Genomic DNA, 18363 nt, shown 5'->3' with positions numbered 1-18363 from the left:
GAGATCCAGGCACTCAAATACTTCAGCGGCTGGTCTGTGAAGCATGCAGATCCTTGGTTGCAACCCAGTCTACCTCCAGCAGACCTTCCCCCCCTGCTTACATCCATTTCACCTGCATATTTAAAATTCAAAACGAGCAGCGCCACGCTTTACTCTGGAAGTTGTATGTACATCCCATGTGCAGGGAGTAGCTATTGATAGCGCAGTGGCCACGGGGCACGGAGTTGGAGTGGCCCACTGAACCCCCAATTATAGCGGATTTTATGCCCAAACCAGGGACTGGGAGCACTTTCCTGGTTTCTATTGGGAATTAAAACACCCTTGCTATACTACACCGCTACTACACTACACACCATGGCTCATACAGTCGTTGTTTTAAATATTCAAAGCTCGTGTGGATAGTATTTTTAAAATAAATGCAGATGTCATGGGAATCATTCTTAGAGCTTTTTAGGAGGGAGAGACTTGTGCAAAGCAGGCACCTTTTAGGCATTTCTAAATTGGATGATAGAATATTTATCACCTGGAAATATCCCTACCCAAAAGTGGACATAAATGTTTGGGGTTAAAAAGCATTACTTTTGGAATTAAGTTTTGACACTCCTACTATGCTCTAAGCTCCGTTCATTTCTATGAGGGTTAGGGCACGGATTGCCCTTACTGAATGTACACTACCTCAAGGAGGTATGCGGTTTACATTTTAGGACGAAAGGGTGCAGCCCAGGCTACCATCATGCTCTAATGTGTGAAAAAGGCCGCTTTATTGAAGCTCCTCGCAAAATTACCCTTGGCTTTTGCCTTGCAAAACTACACCTCACTATACATTTATTCTCCTACATAGCCTCCTCCCCCACCCCTAAGGTTTCCCCATCTTTATCCTTTTTTGCAACTATTTAAAAACCCTACTGTGTCATTAAGTGTTGAACTTTAATCCTGTAACCACTTCTCTACTTCTCTAAACCTCTACCTATGTATCTCCTATCTTAACCTTATTGCCTGCTCCCAGAGTAACTTGGTTGTAACCGTAAAGTTAACCTGTAAACTTGTGTAAAAAACAATATATATATCTACCAGATGCCACTCAGAAAAGTCCCTTCCTTTCTATGACTTTTCGAACTCCTGACCGAGGAAGATTTAGAATACCTTTGTATGTCTTAATACCCTGTCTATAACCTCTTTTATCTGAATCCGATATAGCTCCATCCCAAAGCGAGACAAGTGCACTCAATCGCATCTGAAAAAAAGATACCTCCGCATACTTCAATTCTGGATGCTCTTCTCTACCGAAATCCCCATCTGTACAAAATAATCTCATGTCCCTATTGATCTTCCTCCTTGCTTTGTCAATAGCGGCAGGTCTTTCAGCCCGCTCCATTGTCTCCTAGGGATAAATTCTGTCCAAATGACAAAGCATCCTGACAATAGCTGTCTGATTTTCCCCCCCCTCCCCAATAAATCCCTTTTTATCTGCTTCAGTAAAACTAAACCTTTGCATACCACAAGATCATGCTCTCCTAGATGGACAATTAAAACATCAGGGCAAATTTGCCGTTGTATTAAATTATTTAGGAGGGCAATAGATTGTGGTATCTCATACCACCTTTTGTGTGCCAATTTTTTTTAAATAAGAGTCCATCCCAAGGTTAAAACCTTTCTCCTTCTGAAGTTCATGTTCCGCCCATTTTGCAAGCGAATGACCGACTATCCAAATAAACAGCTATGCCACATCCAGCCCCGCTTCTGCACCAGAAAAAAACATGTGCGAGTAAATAGAAAACTACATGTTGCAGTCTCTAGGCTCCCCCAACTTGACAGATCTCTTAAAACAATCAGAAGTCAAACGCCAAAAATGCACTACTCTGTCCCTGTGCCAAACCCGCTTCGCTGCATCAGTGGCTACCCTGATCCTGAAGGAGTGAGTATCAAACTCTCCTGGAGCTTCCCTCAACTGTAGCAAAGATCTCAATCGCCCACAATAGCTGCGCAGCAGTTACCACCTGCCCAGATACTGTGAAAAACGACCCCATACCCCTCATACACCCCAACCTACTGGACATAAAAAAAGGATCAGCACTGGCCTCCGCTACTGCTTCTGCTACTGCTACTGCTGCCACTACTTTCCTCCCTCCCTCCCATCTAGCCCTGCCACTACTTTCCTCCCTCCCTCCCTCCCTCCCATCTAGCCCTGCCACTACTTTTCTCCCTAATAGCTCCGAAACTCTGAAAGCTCAAATACATTCATGACATTAATGCAGAAAACCGTGACCTTTCTCCCGCACTTCTGCTTTGTGCGAAGCCACTGACTTCAAATGTTCTTCCCACCTGGTGGACCGAGTCCCCTCATAAACCAGCCTAAACTCTTCCTTGAAACCAAGACTCGATAACCAGGCGGGATAATGTTAGTCAAGCATCCAGTTACTTTTCCCCTGTAACCCTGTGCTCCCCTCCCTCCCTTCCCTCCCCCAGTCATCTGCTGCCCTTGCTATCCGTTATACAAGCTATTTTGCTGGAAACTCTGGCCGGACTGCTGCCTCCCGTTGTATCCTACTCCAAAACATTACACCAAGAGGTGACGTTCTGTTCATTTTGAGCACTCTTGCCTAAATTTGCAGTACTGTCTCGTGCAGGCTCCCTTATTAAAGTCCCTACAGGCCCCTTGGACCCCCCCCCCCCCCCTCCCCCCCCGATTTTCTTTTTTGTTTGTTGCGTATGCTGTCCCCTACCCCGGGTTGGGCGTTTCTGAAAGGGGTGGTAAACTAACTGTAGCCCACTGGTTGTGTATGTGGTCTTCCCAAACTTAACTGACCCCATTGTTTGATACAGATCTGTATCAATTTTGCACATGGGTCCCGCGCAGGCATGGCTCTGAACGCCTCATAGTGTGACCACGCAGATCCCCAGTAAGTCACCTGAGCCCTCCTGATTATGTCCATGTATTTAAAAAAGGACACGCATCTCTCCGGGGACTTTTCACAATAAACGCTCGCAAATATCACGAAGGCTACTGTCCAGTTTTCTATTGTCATGGTCACCTTAGGCGATACAAAAGGGGATGATGGACGGAGCGTTTGAGCAAATCAAACACTCACCCCCAGTCAACTGATCTGGGTTTAATCCATCACCATTCTTTAGCCCACTCAGCCACCCCATTTCAGACATGGCCATATGCAAATCAGTCTGACCCTGTGCATCATGGGAACAGTCCAGCCCGAACTGCCAAGCCATGTCTTCCATGGACCGGAAACAAGCGTCCTGGGACCGGTTTCGGATTCATAATCCTAATCAGCCAGGCTATCTTGAATCCAGTGGCCAAGTGAGCAAGGGGCTCACGTCTGAGCATACCCTGCCACACTTAGGGCGAACAAAGCGATACAAAAGGGGATGATGGACCTTAGGCCTCTTAGACCACTCCAGCTCCTCCTCCGATCCTTCTTTTGACCTCCATTCCCTGTGTAATAACTCCAGCATCTCTACATATTCCCCTTCCATATCTTTTCTTTTGTGGTCCGCATGAAGTGTGCCTTTGTCTCACCCATGTAAGGGAGCTTCTGCAGTTTCATCTCATGACTTCCTTTTGCTCCTTCTACTTGCAACCTATTGCTTTCCTTCTCCCCCCACCTCATCCTTGAGTTGTGCCGTCTCCAATATTTGTTGACTTTCTGTTGACCCCACTTGTGTTGCCTTCCCCTCGAACATCTGTGCCACCGTACCTACCCCAGTATCCTTCACATACAAACCTTTTCGGAGACGGACCTCCCCACACGTCTCCTCTCCGCCGGAGGCAGTCCCTACTGACACTCTGGTTGGAGCGAACATGATGAGCTTACTCCCCATCGGCCTTACCAGGTGTCCAGGTTGATGTCCACACTTCATCCAGCCACCTAAACAGTTGTGCAGGGGGTCGAATGGCGTTGACCTGGGCCAAGTAACATCTTATTACCCTGTTTCTGCAACACACTAGGCACATCATTACTGTGACGCCAAACCCCCCTCCATTATCTCCTCCTCTATGCTGTCCTCATTGTAATCGAACTGTATGACATCCATCTCTCTTCCCTCCTCCCCGACCTGCCTGATCTTCCACACCTGCCTCTGCACTGTCCCCAAATGAGAATGAGCTTCTCCAAATCTATACCCGGGCACCACTGGGCCACATCCCGTCCTTCGGCCCCAGCTATGTGCTCTCGCCCTATACACCTCACTGCTGCCTCAGAGCCCACATTGTCCCAACTGGGCTGTGGCACCGCTATGGCCACCTCTGACCTTCATGTGGCAGTGTTCCTACCATCCCTCGACGCACTTCTACTGGCTGCCCCAGATTGTGCCATCTCTCCACCTCTGTATCTTGTAGCCGCATGTGACTCACCAGAGTCTGCCTTATCCTGTGCCTGCTGATCCTGTAAAGAAAAAGTAAGGTCCGGCAAACTGGGGTTAGTAGCCATGCCTGCTCCTGCCTGAACTAAGACCATAAACCACAGCCAATATCCCCTGCTGTCCTCCACCCGTGGGGGGTACCCCTGCTCCCTATATGTCCCCACCTCTCCCATTCTGAGCTGCGCTCCCCCCTCTCCTCCCTACCCCTGCTGGGTGCCCCTCCTCCGCACTGGGCCCCCGGCATGTATATACCATCGCTGGTGGCGGAATGGCATACATTCTGCTGCTTGACCTCGACCACCCCCGCCCCCGCTCCTCCCCTTCACTCCATTACCACAATTCCGCCACTAGGGCAGACGCTGGACCCCGTTCCTGACCCCACCCTCTCGCCTCTTATTTCTGATACCTTCTTGACTTCCAGTTGCATCTCCTGCATCTACACCCCTCCTTGGACCCCCGTGATCTGAGCCACCAAGGTGCTCCTGAGACACTGGGGAGCCCCACTGGGTCTGTCTGCCTCTCCCCTTGTGATGGTTTCCCTCCAACCCTGGGCCCTCCTCCCCCAATGTCTGCTGTGTCCCCCCTACCCAACACACACCCTTCCTCACCACCCTGCTGGTCTTCCTCCCGAACTAGCTCACTCCCTGACCACCCCACCCTGGTCCCCTTCCTGTTGTACCACAGAGGGGGGGTGACCCACCTTGAACATGGCCCCGAAGCCTACAGCCTCTAAGCCTGCTACACCTCCACCACCTCGCTCATGGCTCCTCCAGTTTCAAGACGACTTCAGGATGCGCTGACCTGTAGCTGTGTGCTGTTGAGAAATAAAAAAACTTTCAACTGACTGAGACTTCTTGTTCAGAAGGACATTAGGGTTAATGCACATTGATTACTAGAGAAAAGGAGCAATGGCACAATTTGTTTGCGGTTCGCCTTCACATTCAAGGGTGTGAGTGAATATGCCATGGGGTGGTGTGATTAAAGGATGGAATCTGAGAGTGGTTAATTGGCCAAAATCACCTTTAAGGAAAGTCAATGAAACATGAGTCATGGCGACTTGCCTGAGTGCTCTTTCATCGTATTTGCCTAAACTCAGAAGAGGGAAGAAGGGAGGGGGCTAGAAAGGATCGAGAAATAGTTCCTATGATTTTAGCACTTAAATAGGCTCATGTTTTTCTAATTCCCTGTGTGCCAGTCTACGCAGCTAATGGCCTATTATCTTGGAGGACACCATCAAATAAAATCCAAAAGAAGACCCATTTTCCATATTATTTTCATGTTTAAAAATAAATACAGAAAATGTGATGGTTTTCTGTTTGTATTTCTGTAAAAACGGAAAACTAAGCCCCATATTTATCAAAGTACTGCCTTCTGAGGTTTTCTTAGGTAAGATTGGTATAACCGGTCTGCATCCATCCATCTTTCGTACATACATGCCACTCCCACCCTACTGTTGACTTGCCCTTTTCACACACTCGGCCATCCATACAAACTCGCCATTGATTACCCAGCACTTTTCACTTTAAAAAAAAAAATAGCACATTGGCTTGTTCAGTGCTTGTTTATACGCTGCTGCTAAACTACCCTTTCAACATTCCCCCTTTCTTGCAGTTTAATGATTTGACTTGTTCTCACCACTGCCCTCTTGCACTGCAACTTTGAACTCCTTTGCCTTTTCCAGTCTTCTGTTTCTCGCCCCCTTGTCTCTGCCGCCATTCTCCTGCAGTGATGCCCTTCCAACTCCTGTTGCTGTATTGATTTCTTTTTACTTTTTCTGCAGGAACCGGATGCCTCTAGGCCACGCCCACGCCTTCTACTTCCTGCTGGATGGCCGCACTCTACCTACAGTTAGCATGAGTATGGCAGAGGTGTACGCAGCCCACCGGGACGAGGATGGCTTCCTATACCTCACCTACGCCTCACAGGAAGTATTTGGCTAGCATGCCATGCACAATCGTTCAGTGGGCACACAGCATCTTTCTTGTGCCAGCAAATCGTTGCCTGCCCGCTTTCTCCATCTGCCATTTATGATTGGCTGCTGGAGGAACATAAGAGGCAGGAGTTCCTGCCCATTCATTGAGAGGACACACTGGACCACCCTGCCAGAGCCACATGGGAGAATATGGACCTATATTCAAAACAGCTGGACTGTGTTTTTTGGAGTGGGGGCGGGGGGGGCTCATGGAACAGTGGAAGTCAGCAGAAGGCTGCGCGACAAATGGTGGGTTTTGGTTGGAAGTATGACAGTGGATGGAACTGACTTGGTTTTGTGGCCTTTTTATCTAAAGTAAAGTAATCTTCCATCCGGCCCCTCATGTGCAGGAGCTTCTGCTTCCTGCTGGAGTGCAGGGGGGCATGTCATGAATACAAAACAGCCTTCAACACACTTTTTAAAACATCTTAAGAAGAAAATAATTTTTATTTTAAATATTAAAATATAATGCAAATGTTGAAATTGTTTTTGCTCAATAAATTGTGTTTTTCATACGTCCCTCATATTATTTATTTCACAGAGGGAGTTCGATGTGATGGGATTGTGCTAGGAAGCTTAAGTGATAGCCATATTTGTAGGGCATTGGTATTACTTTTGTATCTATTACTACTTCGTTCGGTCTCCATTCCTCCAGACTGGTGAGATGTTCCGGTTGGCAGACCACAGAAAGGAGTCGATTCAAACAAAATAGTTTACAAAAAAGGGCTTGGCACATTTGTGTTGGGAGTTTGCCAAAGACCCATGTCTACCCTACACTTGGCTTATTTTTCCAGTAGAGTACACATTCACAACTTTCTTCCCAATGCCTAGTCTGTCCTGGAGAAATGTTCAAGACCTAGGCTTCAGCAGCTGCTCATCTGAACAAAGATTGACAAAGCCAATTGTTCTGGCTTGAATAAGCCAATGCATATCAACCCAGGCGTTCACAAATGTGGTTTACTTGCATTGTAGGCACACATGTTATTTATCACATTAAAGCCGGTCCTATCTGCTTTATCAACCTGGAAAAAAGTAGCAAAGTGTATTGCTGTCTATATAGAATGCATGTATGAGAGCAAGAATTGAATCTAACAAACCTCATGAATGAGTGTACTTTTCATTTGTGTTTAACCATCTTATCATAACATTTGTAGCGAGTTTAAGGGAGATATCCCATTCTTTTGGGATACAATTAAACCTGCATATATAACAACATATAACTATTCAAATCACATCACACCATACCACTGGGTAAACAAAAGTGAAGAGAGAGAAGAAGCAATGAAACCAAAGAAAGTATCTGAGGAGCCCATGTGTTCAAGGAGAAGCGCAGAGTTTATTCCTGTCCCTGTGATACAAACCTGTCCCTCAAAGAGGCCCTAATTTGAAGCCTCTTTTTACGAGCTCGATTACCTTTGTGTGCATAAACGGCCCTTTTATTGTGATAGATTAAGAATAACCGGGCCAATCGGTGATTGAATGACGGAGGGGCGCTGGGTCAAACCAAGCTGTTGCCAAGCACAATCTAAGTACTGCTATGGCGAGAAATAAAAAGGGAAAAGGAGCTGAGGGAAGAGCTTCCTGCTCCTAGACTCCAAGCAAAATCAATTACCAGGTAACCTTAATACGCAGGTTTAATTGTATCCCAAAAGAATGGAATATCTCCCTTAAACTCGCTAGACCCAGACATTCCGCCAACATATGCACCGAATCTTATATAGATCTGTAGGTTGGCAGAAATAAGTATTGACCAAGCTAATGCGAAGTAGGAGAGAGTGTCCTCCTCTGACTACAGTAACCTCACTCATCGAGTAGCATGTTTATCAATATCATTTAATAGTTTGTAAATATCTCCATTCGAAGATTTATGCCTGGCTAGTAAATCTACAAGTTGAATCTAATTGAACCCCTCCCCACCGCCCCTTTTCTTCCCCATGAAATCCCCGATTTGCAAAATTTATATAATTCATTATTTCCTAAGAGTAATTTACTACTCATATTTTCAAAGGTTGTAAAACTTTTATCAATATAGAAATCCCCAAAAATAAATGGACCGAGATTTTTCCTCCATCGTCTAAAATACAGATCATGAAATATATCTGGTAAAAGAGGATTAACATGAAGGGAGTATAGAAACTAAAATGACCAACCCCAAGTTTTTTCTCGACACTAGTCCACACTCTAAAAGCATATAGAAGTGTCTTGAACCTAACTTTTTTAAAATGACCAAATTCTAATTTCCGGAACAAGCAGCCCTGAACTACAGTTCCAAGGGTTAATTCAAAGCATGACTGTACAGTATTCTAACACAGCCCTTCCTGAGGCAGGTCAAACAGCAAGGGTATTTGTTGCAGTGCCGAGGCTCAGTAATACAGCCGGAAGTTTGGTACAACTCATCCGCCCCCTTACCTGGGTAGGGAGAGGAACTTCAGGGTCCTCCGGGGCATGGTATATGCCCAGAGAAGCCTCCAAATCATGCCGTTCGAAGCCTTGAACCACAAGCTTTGCAGCGTGAATTTTTCTGGACTCACTATGCTGTGCAGTATTCCGCGGTCTAGTGGTTGGGTCCGGAATCATAGTCTTTCCTTTGTGTTTTTTTGTTTTTTTTTCGTAGCCCAGGTGGGCGTCTACGTCCCACCTTTTGGTGTCCTTCCTGTGACGTCGGCATGCTTCCTGCGGAAGCTCCCACCCTTGGGCGCCATCTTCAGATTCTTTTTTCCGCCGTTGGGTCTGGATCGTTCCCGAGAGGGCTCCAGAGATTTGGAGAATAGAGAATCCAAAAACCAAGTTTTTGGGAAGAAAAGACTTAAGAAGACGAAGTGAGACTACAGCATCGAAGGGGGCGACGAAAGAAGAGCATCTTCGAGGAACTTCGACGTCCAGAAGAGTGTGCAATCAGGGGGCCCCCTGAACACAAGAGATGGACAACACACCATTCAAATTCTGCTGGAACTGCCACCACAATTACGCGCAGCAAGACCAACACCCAGTTTGCAACCTCTGCCTGCCGACCACGAAAGCAGGGACTGCAACGCCTGCTCCGCCTTTACGCCGAAGACCCTTCGAGTGAGAGAGGCAAAGAAGAGCTAACTTCGCCATGCAGGGCAAGGGCCAACCACCGTCCCTTCGAGACCTGGGACTCTCGACCGACAAGGAGGATTACGTCACCGAAGAAGACGACGGCTGCACGGTCGTAGAGACCGATAATACGAAGACTCCAGAAAAGGTAGGAGGCTCGACGTCCCAAAAAGGCACGAAAGACTCTCGACAGTCTGCCCAAGACTCTCGAAAAAATGAGGGAAAGACCCCGTAAGCGCCGACGCCGAAAGATCCGGCGTCCGCAGCAACACCCAGGGCCAGTGGATCCTCACAGAAGGACTCCCAGGCGCCAAAGTGCGGCGACCAAACAAAGTCGTCAAAGCGTCCACGAAAAGGAACGTTCGACGCTGAAGACCTCTTCGACGTCGACGAAGGACACGAAACCCGTCTCGACGCCGAAACCCGTCTCGACGCCATCAAGCCAGACGAAGAGACCGGCACAACCAATAGACGCTGAACAGGCTGCCGAGATGGAAAGAAAAAAGAGAAGACTCGAGGCAGAGATGGAGAACATCCTGCAGCGAAAGAAAGATTTCGACGAAAGGATGAAAGCGTATACAATTCCGTCGAAACCAAAGCCACCGGTGGTCGAGTTCGTCGAGGAAGAAGAGGAGTTCGAGGTCGAAGGACAGTCTGAAAACCAGTAAGATCTGGAATATCGAGTAGAGTCCCCCTACTACGAGGAGGAGGAAGATGACGACCAGAGGACTTTTCAGGGCTCATCATACTCAGACACACAGGACCTAGAGTGGCAGGACCTCGAAGCCAAGAGTCCAGAAGAGGGAGTGGACACATATCCGGCGAGGCCCTCGCCGCCCGACGACATTGGACTTTACAATGAAGTCGTCAAGAACGCAGCAGCAGCGTTCAAAGTAAAACTCGAGGAGGAACAGCCAAAGGCGGATTTTCTCGTGGAAACACTGCTCCCAATACAAACTAGGAGCCAGTACCTGCCCATGCTCGAAAGCATCAAAGGACAAGGGAGAGAGGCCTTCAAAGATCCTGCGACTTGTAAACCTGTCACACCTAGGACGGAGAAGTACAAGCACCCCCCCCCCCCCTCAAGGACCCACCCTACATCCAGGGAACGGTCACTGCAGACTCCATCATTGCGGCAACAGCAAGGAAAAGGGCCAATGTCCCAACAACGTCTGGACCACCCCCAGACAAGGAGAGCAGAAGGATGGACCTGACAGGGAGAAAGATCGAGAGGAATGCCGCAACGCACTGGCGCATGGCCAATTCCAACGCTCTGCTGAACAGACACCAACACCAGATCCTGGACGACCTGGGCCAGTTAGTCAAACGCCTCCCACAAGAATACCAGCAAAGAGCTACGCACCTGGTAGAGGAGGGAAAGCACATGGCAAATTCTTGCCTAAAAATCGCACTGGACGGTGCAGACACAGCCAGCAGACTTATGATGCATCACGGAAAAGAGACAAGCTTGGCTCAGAATATCAGGCTTTAAACCGGAGGTGCAACACAACATCCTGAACACCGCGTTCAACGGCGAAACACTGTTCGGAGCACCAGTGGACGAAAAGCTCACCCAGCTGAAAAAGGACAACGACACCGCTAGATCCATGGGGGCCTTGCAATTCAGAGGAGCAAAGAGAGGAACCCTGTCACGGAGACCAAACCGGAGAGGGGGAAACTAGCCGGGAACGTCGCACCAGACTTTCCACCAGTCCCACCAGGGCGACACCCAGACGCAACAAGGCCAGCAAAAACAACACTTGCAATACCAACAGAGGGGCCAGTCCTTTCGCAGGAAGGGGAATGGCCAGGGAAACAGAAGAGGTGGACAACAACCCACCTCCAAGTGACTCTGCCACACTACTAGTGCACACCCTTTCAAAAACTCCAGGGGTGGAGCACAGATACAACAAAGAGGAGTGGCTCCGACTAAACATGCAAGAGCATGTAACACCGGTGGGAGGAAGACTGAACCTTTTCTTCCAGGAGTGGAAGAAAATAACTACAGACAGATGGATTCTCAACACCATACAGTACGGATACTGCATAGAGTTGGAAAAAACACCACCAAACAGAAAACCAAAAAGGAGAGCACTAGCAAAGAAGGAACTAGAGCTACTTCAAAGGGAAGCACAAGAACTCCTGCAGAAGGAGGCTATCGAGCCTGTACCTCCCATAGAGAGGAACAAGGGGGTGTACTCCACGTACTTCCTGGTACCAAAGGTAGACGAAACAATGAGACCCATCCTGGACCTAAGGTTCCTCAACAAATACATAAAAACCCAAAAATTCAAAATGACATCCCTGCAGGAGGTCCTTCCACAGATACAAGGCGGGGACTTCATGGTCCCCATAGACCTCAAAGATGCCTTCCTGCACATCCCAATGAACAGGCGGCACAAACATCTGCTAAGATTTGTCATCAACACAGATCACTATCAATTCACGGCACTGGCATTCGGACTGAAATCGGCACCAAGGGTTTTTACAAAGTGCCTTGCAGCAGTCGCAGCACACTTCAGGAGGGAAGGGATCCATGTATACCCTTGCCTGGACGACTGGCTAGTAAAGGCAAGATCATACAAGACATGCAAACGGCACGCACAGCGAGTGACAGATACACTGATGGCCCTGGGTTTCTCCATCCACTGGGGAAAATCCTCAATTAACCCAGAACAAGTAAAAAAATTCCTGGGTGCGCGGATAAACAACGTACAGGAGAAGGTGTTCCCCAGCGAGAAGAGTAGGCTGGCACTGTTGAAGGAGGTGCGCCTCTACCAGAAGGGGTGTCCTCTGACAGTGAGGGCGGCGAGCAAGATGATGGGCATAATGGCCTCATGCATACACATAGTGCCGAATGTACGACTCCACATGAGACCACTCCAGTGGCTACAGGACCAATGGTCACAAGCTACAGGTTGTTGGGAAGACCTAGTGGTTGTAACACACGCAGTGCATGAGGAGATATCATGGAGGAACAAAGGAAACATAACAAAAGGGAAGCCTCTAACACCACCAACACCAACTGTGACCATCACCACAGACTCATCCCACAAGGGATGGGGAGCACACATGAAAACTCAGAGTGAGGGGTCTGTGGACACCAGCGGATGCCGTCAAACACATCAATTACCTGGAACTAAAACCCATTTTCCTTGCACTAAAGGCATTCCAGACGAAGCTGTACAACCAAACAGTGTTGATCCAGACAGACAACACAACAGCGATGTTCTACATAAACAAGCAGGGAGGAACACAATCAGCCCCGCTGTCAGAACTAGCGCAGGAAATATGGAATTGGGCCATCCAACTAAAAATAGATCTACTGGCGATTCATCTGCCAGGGAAGGACAACGTGGAAGCTGACTGGCTCAGCAGACAGACATCGGCTTCACACGAATGGGAGTTCAATGCCAATGAGACTGTTCGACAGGTGGGGAACACCATCGATAGACCCGTTTGCAACACGCCAGAATGCAAAATGCCAGCACTTCGCATCCAGGCAACCAGGGGAAGGGTCACTGGGGAATGCCCTATGGATAAGCTGGTCAAAGACATTTGTTTAGGCTTTCCCACCGATCCCCCTGATACACAAGGTACTCATCAAGTGGAGAACGAGCAACATGACCCTGATACTGGTGGCTCCACTGTGGGCTAGACAGACCTGGTACTCTCAGATTATGGAGATGACACAATGCACCACACAGATTTGGGAGAAGGAAAGCCCTACTCTCCATGCAAAACGGAGAGGTGTTGCATCCAGAGCCGGAAAGCCTCAGCCTGGCAGCCTGGCTCCTGAGGACATAGAGTTCGCACACCTGAAATTACCTGAGCACCGTGAAGGTACTTTGAGAGGCAAGAAGGCCTAGCATGTGGAATTTCTACGTGGCCAAATGGAAGAGGTTCACACTATGGTGCAGAAAGGAAAAACTGCACAACAAGATGACAAGAGACTCAAGAGTGCTTAAATACCTCACGCAACTGCTCGAGGCTAATCTGAGCTCATCCTCGCTAAGGGTACACCTGGCAGCCATAGTTGCTTACACTAGAGGAGAGACGGGGAAAAGCTTCTTTACTTCACAAATTGTAAAAATTCTTGGAAGGTGCAAAGAGGATCGCACCGCCAAAGAGGTTACCAGCACCAGCGTGGAACCTCAACCTAGTACTAACGGAACTCATGAAAGCGCCCTTTGAACCGATCCATAAGGCCTCCCTACAAATGCTAACTTTCAAAACCGCTTTCCTGGTGGCAATCGCCTCGCTGCGCAGGGTGAGCGAGCTACAGGCGTTAACGCTACAAGAACCCTACATACAAATTCACAACGATAGGGTGGTGATGAGAACTGACCCACACTTTATGCCAAAGGTGGTGTCTAAGTTCCACATCAACCAAACTATTCAAATACCTAGTTTCTTCCAGAAACCAACGACCAACGCAGAAAGGGCACTGCACACTCTGGACGCCAGACGAGCAGTCACGCACTACATGGAGAGAACTAAGGATCACAGAAAAACAAACAATTTTTTGTGTCATTCGCAGACAGTTTCATGGGAAAAGCAGTTACTAAGGGGACAATTGCACGATGGATCGCGCAAGCAATACAATTCTGCCACAAACAAGCTGGGCAAGAACTGGCAGAGGGGCCGCGGGCCCTTTCAACCAGGAAAAAGGGAGCAACAATAGCCTTCCTGGCTAACCCTCCCATTCAGGATATATGCCTGACGGCAACATGGGCTTCAGTGCACACGTTCACAAAACACTACTGTGTGGACAAACAAATGAACAAATCAGCACAAGTAGGACAGAAGGTGCTTCAACACATATTAAAAAATCAAGGCTCATCTTCCACCCAGCCGCCACAATGATAACAAACCGCTACAAAATCCAGAAACATTCACGCTGCAAAACGAATAGTTTCTTACCTGTCGGTGTAGTTTTGCTGCTTGAAGATCTTTCTGGAATCACTAGCGAACCCACCCACCTCCACCAGAAAGATGAGACTGGAGTAAGAGATGGTAAAAAAGGGGCAAAGGACTTAAACAGACTTTTGAAGGAAAAAGCGGTGAAACAAATATTCAAACATTACCATACTATTCGGAAACAAAACACAAACGGGGAAAAAAAGAATCCGAAGATGGCGCCCAAGGGTGGGAGCTTCCGCAGGAAGCATGCCAACGTCACAGGAAGGACACCAAAAGGTGGGACATCGACTCCCACCTGGGCTACGAAAAAAAAAACAAAGAAAAGACTACGATTCCGGTAGTGAATCCAGAAAGATCTTCAAGCTGCAAAACTACACAGACGGGTAAGAAACTATTTATCTACCTCACTGGGTATATCCCTAAAGATATACAGGATTCTTGGAAGGAACATCTTTTTGATTAAGTTACACCTCCCAATCGGGGAGAGTCTGAGCGTATTCCATCTAAGCAACTTGGCCTTGGTTTTATTAATGAATGGACCCAAATTACCCTCTACCACATGATCCATGTCTGCGCTGATATTGACACCCAAATATTCTGCGTTGGAGACCACCCGTGTGTCTTCAAACTTGGTGTTCTCATTTATACATATCTGTGTTTTATCCTTATTAAGTCTGTCTCCCATGATATGTCCAAAGAGGTCGGACTGCTTTGATGGGGGCAGGGATAACAATTGCAAGGTTATCCGCGTAAGCTAAGATTCTAGTCTCCCTGACCCGGCGGGATTAGAACATTACCTTGAATCCGGAGGATTAAAGGATCTATATAGAGGGCAAATAACAGGGGGAGCACAGACATCCCTGCCTTATCCCCCTCCTGGATTTTAACTATCGGAGTCCCGCCCCCACCCCTAACGAGATTTTAGCCATTGGATTAATATATACCATTTTAACCCACTGAGCCTAGACCCCTCTCCTCAAATGTCGCTCACAAAGGGGCCAGGAGACCCTATCGAACACTTTCTCAGCATCTAATAATCGAATCCTAGGGTCTCCTTTGATTTTGGCCACATCAAATAAAGTGATTACCTGACGAATGTGGTATGTGGTACTCATTCCCAGAATAAAGCTGTGTTGTATGGGTAAGACAATTTCTTTAATAACCTTAGATAGCCATGAGGCTAAGATTTTAGCATATACCTTGGCATCCGAATTAATTAACATAATAGGCAGATAAGATCCTAACTGATTCACTGGTTTTCCCTTTTTGGGGAATGCTACCATCATAGCAGAAGCGCATGAATCGGGAGGAGGACTGCCCCTCTGAACTGCCAAAAATACAGCCAACATAAAGTTATAGAGGGTGGTAGCAAAGACTTTATAAAATTCCCCTGGGATGAAATCTGTCCCCCACTGCTTTTCCAGGTGCTAATCCTGACACTGTAGCTGTAATTTCTTCTATCGATATGGGTAAATCTAAAAGCTCCCGATCCTCCCTCCCCAATCCATCCATAGTCACCTGATCTAAATATGTCTCTATCCCTTCTGAATCTACCGTCTCTTCGCCATACAATTTCTGATAGAATCTTTGAAAAGTATTAGCCCCTCTCCCCCCGCTCCGTAGATGGGACCAAGCTCGGGGTCTTCAATTTGTTTAATGTCGCCATACGTTGCCTGCTGTCTAGCATGCAGAGCTAAGGTATGCCCCACTTTTTTCATTCAGCTCACCGGTTTTGTTTTTCTATACCGTATATTCTTCTACCGCTTTTTTAGCCGAGATGTCCCCCATTGCTGTTTTAGCCAATATAACCCGAAGCTGGGCTGCCTCAATGTCAAGTCCCATAGTAACCGCCTCTATCAGGGCTTATCGCAGGCTGAGACCGGTTTGGTAGAGTCCCTGCCTTTGGTATTTCTCCTGTTTCAGTCTATTCCAACTATATCTGTTTCCCCATGAATCCTAGCTTTAAATGTACTCCATACTACTTCAATGGGAGCAGTCCCTAGATTTTCAGCCATAAATAATGGAATCCACTTCCTTAAATCTAAAATATAATCTTCATCTAGCAACAGAGCCCTTACAAATGACCACCCCCACCCCCCTTTGTGTTAGAAGTTGATATTCATGCTACTTCACAGGCTAAGGGATTGTGATCGGACATCACCCAAGGATATTCAAATATGCGAGAAGCGGAGATCAACCTACTGAAATAAAAAAATATAGTCTCGGTGCGCATGCACCTAATGAGGGGCAGAATAGTCCGCATAGCCTGGGTCCAATGGTTCTTGATCAGCCCAAACATCAAGAAGCCCATGTAGATTAACCAATTAAACTAGTGATCGGAAGACTTTGGGCTTACGCTCTTGATACATCGCAGCGCTTGTCATCAAGGCATCCCTTGTCATCAAGGCATCCCTTTTTAGATTAATGTTAAAATCCCCACACACATCGAAGGGACATGGCCACCCAACCAGTTCAACACTGATCCAGTCCAATAGTACTGAATCATCAATGACCGGGCCATAGTGTCAAAACCCCTCCATCATGAGTGCATTCTACTATGGTCCATATTCTGAATTTATCCGCCCTGAATCTAGTGATTCGGATCTTGCCTTTACGAGCAAGTATCGCTATCCCACTGGTACGGGTGCCTTGCAGAGTCCAGGAGAACTTGATACCCTGTGAATTCCAATAAATATTTGCAGGACCCCTCGACGTATGTTTCCTGCATACATAGTATATCCACTTTTAAATACTGCACATCAATGTTAACCCACTGCCTCTTCTGAAAATGATTTAGGCCACAGATATTGATTGAAGCTATTCTTACACTAGTCTTCTTTTAATATAAAATAAAGTTGCCTGAAGGTTACCAAACTCAACCTGTGCATGGATCCCCCCTGACTGACCACCCACCCTCCACCTCCCCCAATTCAGCCCCCCTCCCAAACCATGCCATGAGCAAAAGGGTCACTCCTGCAGGTGGTGCTAACCTGCATGCTGCTCCTGCTTCCACTGCCGTAAACCACTCAGCCCCCCTTCTAAGCCTGAGAAAGAAGAGTGAAAAAAAGTGGGAGAAGCCCATTCTACAGAGCCTGGATAGCCCTTCAAAGAATCCAAAAGATATATTTTCAAAAGAAAAATCACATAAGAGGAAGAAACTCTACAACCTAACAAAATTCTCCTTTTGTGTCAGAAATGAAGAGATACAGCAAAAGGATCTTTTATCCGCCCAGTCCAATTTCATTAGATTTCTTTGAAATATTCTTGTACCTTGACCTCCGAGAGAAAAGTCTGAGTATTTCCTTTGAAGAGAACCTTGAGACGAGCTGGGTTTAGCAGAAATACGTGACGTCCTAGCTGTTGGAAGGGAGAAAATAGCTGCCTGAGACTCCATCTCTAGACTGTCACATGGCAAAAGTCTGGGCGGACAACAAAAGTTTGCCCATCGTATGATCTCTTTACTTTCAGTCTTGCCTTGTCAAAGATCGCTAGGCGTAGAAGGAAATTACCGAAATAAACCAGGTTGGCTCTCTATCGTTCAGGCTGGAGAGTGAGGTTTTTCCTGGGGGTGAGGGGGTTCCTGTAAACCCTTTGCATTTCGGATTCCCAATCCCATCGGGCAAGTTCAGGGAAGGCACCCTTTAAGTTGCTCGAGCATGAAGTATCTGATGTCGCATCCCTTCACATTCTCTGAGGCAGAGAAACCGTAAGTTGTTTCTACGTTGCGGGTTCTCGAAATCCTCCCATCTTCCACACCAACAAGCTGGGTCTCGTGTAGATTTTGTCCTTTCTCGACTGTTGCCACCACCGCCTCTGCTGCCGCCCTCTCCTCCTCCACTAAGGTGACCTGCTCTGCCATTTCAGAACAAATTTTGGTAACTTCTCGCACTGCGCCTGGTATTGTCTTTGTGGCCAGATGCGCTCCCTTGTGCTCAACCCTTGCCTCGGACTGCATCTGTTTCAGCATAGAGAAAATGGTGTCCATTGTGGGTGCAGGATTCGTATCTGATGGTGGG

The 18363-nt window shown here is 47.4% G+C and overlaps 1 protein-coding gene across 1 annotated transcript in view; it reads left to right on the top strand.

The window, feature by feature from the left end:
- Positions 1-6865, top strand: part of LOC144781632 (microtubule-associated protein 1 light chain 3 gamma-like) — a 55150-nt gene extending 48285 nt beyond the window's left edge. The window contains exon 4 of the mRNA XM_078660586.1: positions 6155-6865. Coding sequence (XP_078516712.1) covers positions 6155-6314 — 160 coding nt within the window. The 3' untranslated portion in view covers positions 6315-6865. The remainder of the gene's footprint in view (positions 1-6154) is intronic.
- The last annotated feature ends 11498 nt before the right edge of the window (positions 6866-18363 follow it).

Source organism: Lissotriton helveticus, chromosome 9 (assembly GCF_964261635.1).
Source record: "Lissotriton helveticus chromosome 9, aLisHel1.1, whole genome shotgun sequence".
Classification (NCBI taxonomy): domain Eukaryota; kingdom Metazoa; phylum Chordata; class Amphibia; order Caudata; family Salamandridae; genus Lissotriton; species Lissotriton helveticus.
The sequence above is the reverse complement of the archived record's forward strand: the minus strand, read 5'-3'. Positions and strand labels throughout refer to the sequence as shown.